Source organism: Monopterus albus, unplaced genomic scaffold (genome assembly GCF_001952655.1).
Source record: "Monopterus albus unplaced genomic scaffold, M_albus_1.0 scaffold27.1, whole genome shotgun sequence".
In the NCBI taxonomy this organism is placed as follows: Eukaryota; Metazoa; Chordata; class Actinopteri; order Synbranchiformes; family Synbranchidae; genus Monopterus; species Monopterus albus.
Window position 1 is genome coordinate 3,106,094 of NW_018127907.1, and position 5,202 is coordinate 3,111,295.

At 41.4% G+C, this 5,202-nt stretch overlaps 1 protein-coding gene across 1 annotated transcript in view; it reads left to right on the top strand.

The window, feature by feature from the left end:
• Nucleotides 1–5,202, top strand: part of rnf103 (ring finger protein 103) — a 14,626-nt gene that overhangs the window by 2,066 nt on the left and 7,358 nt on the right. The window contains exons 2-3 of the mRNA XM_020595543.1: nt 40–188; nt 2,770–2,885. Coding sequence (XP_020451199.1) covers nt 40–188; nt 2,770–2,885 — 265 coding nt within the window. The remainder of the gene's footprint in view (nt 1–39; nt 189–2,769; nt 2,886–5,202) is intronic.

Sequence of the window (5,202 nt, forward strand, 5' to 3'; positions counted from 1 at the left end):
ATTGACTGACAGAATCTCCTTCGACCCCCCCCCCCCCAGGAGAGTTGACACAGGGGGAGCTGTATTCAGCCATCAAGAAAGAGAAGGAGCAGACAGAGGGAGGAGATTCCAGCACCACACACTTCAGTGGAGAGATGCACTTCTATGAATTAGTGGAAGACACTAAAGATGGGATCTGGCTGGTTCAGGTAAAAGCCCTCCTTAGTATTCTATTCAAACCTGTAGCAATGATGCACGATGAAGTGGGCATGGCGAGGCAGGAAAATCGCAATGTCTTTAATCAAACAATTTATCTACATTTTCACCTTGTTCGCCACTAGATGGCCCAGGGTATTTTCTGATCTGAAGATCAGGCATTTGCATTCCCAGTGTAATAGCAGCTGGCTAAGCTAAGGATGTCAGTGAGAGTTTATTCACAAGTCACTGATCGGTCTGTAGCAGCTGTCAAATCAGTTTGTGAATTACATTATTTTAATCCTTACTGTAGCTTTAAATACCATAAGCAAAACTAAGTTATATAGATGTGTTCAGGAGCAGTGATGACACATGCTGTATATGCAGGTTCATGAGCTTAATGCTGAGTATATAAGGATAAATATGTTGAGGATTGTTTGCACACTCAAATGTACTTTTAACCATCAGTAGTAGCAGTCATGTTTGTACTGGCCCTCTACATCAGGCCAGTGTGTTTTATGGACATTTAAAGCAAAGCACAACTTTATTTATATTGTAAAACAAGAATATTTAGAGAGTACATGTACCTCGCTCACACAAATGGGTCCCTTGTGAAAAATACGATCCAGAACAACACAAAATGTGTCCTAAAATACTTGATCAGGATCATCTTTTAGGGTGTAACAGGTAATTATATATGTGCATCTTACCTGAACATTTCAGGGTTCTATCTTCATTATTGGCCAAGTGGTGGTATTCTCATGTTTATTTGTTTTGTTTGCATTGGAACGACACAAAAAAGCCAAATCTGATCCATTCCACACAGAACTCCAAAAATGGACTGGACAGAATTACTGACACCTTTTCAAAATCATCAGAAATAGTTGTACTGTGATTCTCCTTTAATTTGTAATGAAACTCATCTGTAGCAATCAACAGGTGCCGGCAACATAGAAATCACACTTGCAACCAGTTAAAATGGAGAAAGGATTGTTGACCTGCAGGAACAGGGTGCAACAGTGTCAGCTCGCACTATCCATCACCATCTGAATGTCAAGGTAGGCTATGGTAGGAGACCCAGCGGGACCCCACTGCTGACATAGAAACCTAAAAAAAAAACATGAAAAAGCAGTCTAAAATAAAATATATGAATCACAAGCAAGTAATAGTACCTAAAAACTTTAAGTACAAGTGTCTTCGGCACAGGAATGAGGCAGGATGTCTTCCACAGCACAGGGATCGTTTGGAGATCTAGGCTCATGTTGAAGACCTACTGAAGGACACCTCCCAGCTGAGCAGCCTGGGGCTGACACCAGCAGGGCCAGCATGGGGTCCCTTCAGCCATTTACTCTCCTGGTCAGCTGTGAAGTGCATCGTTGTAGTTACCTTTGGCATTGTTCCCTTGAAGGGGACAGTCGGTAAAAGTGCCCATGGGGGGAGGAGTAAAACCCACTTTGTTTTCTACCTCCATGATGCACGTGCTTCTCGTTGATGACGTTGCTCGGAAACTCATCTCTCTGGCTAATGTCCAGACCGCCGTGCAGCATCATGGTGTGGGGGTGCTTCTCGGCAGCAGGGGACAGGGAGATCGGTAAGAACTGAGGGATTGATGAGGATACACAGGCTCAGAAAACAGTTCACCTTTCAACACGACAGTGGCCTGTAGCATACAGCCAAAGCAGCGCTGGAGTGGCTTCAGGCAAAGTCTCCGCTTGTCCTTTGAGTGACACACCCAATCTCACAGACCTTGAGAGGATCTGCCATGATGAATGGGGGAAACGGCCCAAATCGAGGTGTGCGAAACTTGCACAGATGTACCCAAGAAGCCTTGCAGCTGTAATTTGCTGCTACCAGGTACTGAATGAAGTGTCTGAATACTTTTGAGAGTAAGAGATTTCAGATTTTGTTTCATGATTCATTTTTAGACCATAGTTTCTCTGTGTCATCATGCTTTTTAAGGGTATAATGAAGAATAGAAATGACAGTGGTATCCATTCAAAACTGAATCCACACCACAATAAAATGTGCAAAAAGTAAAGGAGTCTGAATATTTTGAGTCCATTGTATATGTGTTATATCACATGTATGTAGAGTACAGTGCTTTTAATGTAGTAAATCCTGTTATATTTGAAAAAATACTGATGTTCCATGTCAAGAAAGTACTCTGTCTTCATTACATTGTTAATAAATCTGGTCAGAATTATAACTAAATTCCAATAATTTAACAATTTTTTAAATAATTTTATGTTAATTAGTATTCAAAAATTTACAGTTAATCATTTATAAGACTAACTTTGTGACTGATCTTAATACGGTGCTTGCACCTACACAACCTCTTTGAAGAAAGAGTACATAATATTGTTAATACAGAGACTAATAGGAATTCAGATGAAGAACGGTGCCAGCAAATTGTTTCCTAAAACATTTTCACTTGCAAATTGCATAAAAGTTTTATGAAGGGGATATAAAGAGCTGATAGGATGTCAGCACAAAATGGCATGTATAAAGTGCTAAGAAGAAGGGGTTTCATGTCACTTGACAGATTTCTTTTGTATTATCTGTCTGACCCGCGTTTGTCCCTGTGTGTCTCTGCAGGTCATTGCTCGGGACCGGGAAGCTCTGCTCAGTCCTTCCAGCTGGGGGAAAATGGTGCAGAAAGTGTCTCAGTTTGGGATCAGAACTGGAACCTTCAATTGCTCCAATGACTACAGGTGGGCTGCTTGGCCTTTCTCAAATGCATCTGCATTTTTCATTTACTGTATATCACGGCACACACTGACATGAGACAAGTCAAAGCCTTTGCACCAGCTGTCCTAGCAGGGCAATGAGGTTTCTTCTTTTCAAAATGTTCTCCTCTTTTTTTTCTGCATTTCTGCATGTTCATGTCAATAAAATGCTATTTAAACAGTATTAAAGATGAAAACAGGTCAAATGTCACTTCCACCATCATAAATCCTGAATGCACCATGCAGTTGCACTGAGATTTGAGGATGTGCAGATATTGACTGTATGTCTGCCATATTTGTTGATGGTGCTACAGCGTCATCGTTCGTTTGAAAGGTGATACCCAACCAGCTTCAAATCCGATGCTGCCGGCCGCCATTTGCTAATCATTAATGGCTTTGGTAACGGTAATCTTTTATGGCATCGGCAGTGTCAAACTTGTTAGACGTGTTTGTAAAGATCATGGTCCACTTGATCAAAAGTGCATGTTTATCATTGATTAGTTCAGCTCAGCAGTTGCTGATTTTCACTTGAGACCTGACCAGAGCACTTTCCGTACAGATAATCACAGGCATGGTGTGTAGCAAGGCTTCTAAGCAGAGTATATACAGATTATATACAGTGCCTTGCGAAAGTATTCGGCCCCCTTGAACTTTGCAACCTTTTGCCACATTTCAGGCTTCAAACATAAAGATATAAAACTGTAATTTTTTGTGAAGAATCAACAACAAGTGGGACACAATCATGAAGTGGAACGAAATTTATTGGATATTTCAAACGTTTTTAACAAATAAAAAACTGAAAAATTGGCCGTGCAAAATTATTCAGCCCCCTTAAGTTAATACTTTGTAGCGCCACCTTTTGCTGCGATTACAGCTGTAAGTCGCTTGGGGTATGTCTCTATCAGTTTTGCACATCGAGAGACTGAAATTTTTGCCCATTCCTCCTTGCAAAACAGCTCGAGCTCAGTGAGATTGGATGGAGAGCGTTTGTGAACAGCAGTTTTCAGTTCTTTCCACAGATTCTCGATTGGATTCAGGTCTGGACTTTGACATAGCCATTCTAACACCTGGATATGTTTATTTGTGAACCATTCCATTGTAGATTTTGCTTTATGTTTTGGATCATTGTCTTGTTGGAAGACAAATCTCCGTCCCAGTCTCAGGTCTGTTGCAGACTCCATCAGGTTTCCTTCCAAAATGGTCCTGTATTTGGCTCCATCCATCTTCCCATCAATTTTAACCATCTTCCCTGTCCCTGCTGAAGAAAAGCAGGCCCAAACCATGATGCTGCCACCACCATGTTTGACAGTGGGGATGGTGTGTTCAGGGTGATGAGCTGTGTTGCTTTTACGCCAAACATAACGTTTTGCATTGTTGCCAAAAAGTTCGATTTTGGTTTCATCTGACCAGAGCACCTTCTTCCACATGTTTGGTGTGTCTCCCAGGTGGCTTGTGGCAAACTTTAAACAACACTTTTTATGGATATCTTTAAGAAATGGCTTTCTTCTTGCCACTCTTCCATAAAGGCCAGATTTGTGCAGTATACGACTGATTGTTGTCCTATGGACAGAGTCTCCCACCTCAGCTGTAGATCTCTGCAGTTCATCCAGAGTGATCATGGGCCTCTTGGCTGCATCTCTGATCAGTCTTCTCCTTGTATGAGCTGAAAGTTTAGAGGGACGGCCAGGTCTTATCATTAGTCATTTAGGTCAACATTGGATCATTCAGAGATCCTCACTGAACTTCTGGAGAGAGTTTGCTGCACTGAAAGTAAAGGGGCTGAATAATTTTGCACGGCCAATTTTTCAGTTTTTTATTTGTTAGAAAAGTTTGAAATATCCAATAAATTTTGTTCCACTTCATGATTGTGTCCCACTTGTTGTTGATTCTTCACAAAAAATTACAGTTTTATATCTTTATGTTTGAAGCCTGAAATGTGGCAAAAGGTCGCAAAGTTCAAGGGGGCCGAATACTTTCGCAAGGCACTGTACATGGTCACACTCATATCACCAACTAGCAGCACCTGGTGCTAATGACAAATACTCTGCCAGGGTTTCAGTAAGACCACCCCCCTGGTGGGTAGGGGTTTACAACATAAAGTACAAACACTCCCAACTGTTTTTCTGTCATTTTTGACAAGGAAATTTAATTTCACAGTACCCGACTGGGAAAAGGGCATTCAACTGCATACTCTATGGTAGTGTGTCCACCTAAACTGAGACCAAGTCATAACCAAGACCAGACCAGTGCAGCACCTGCATTGCATGACACATTTATGATAAAATGTGGAACATGCAAGCGG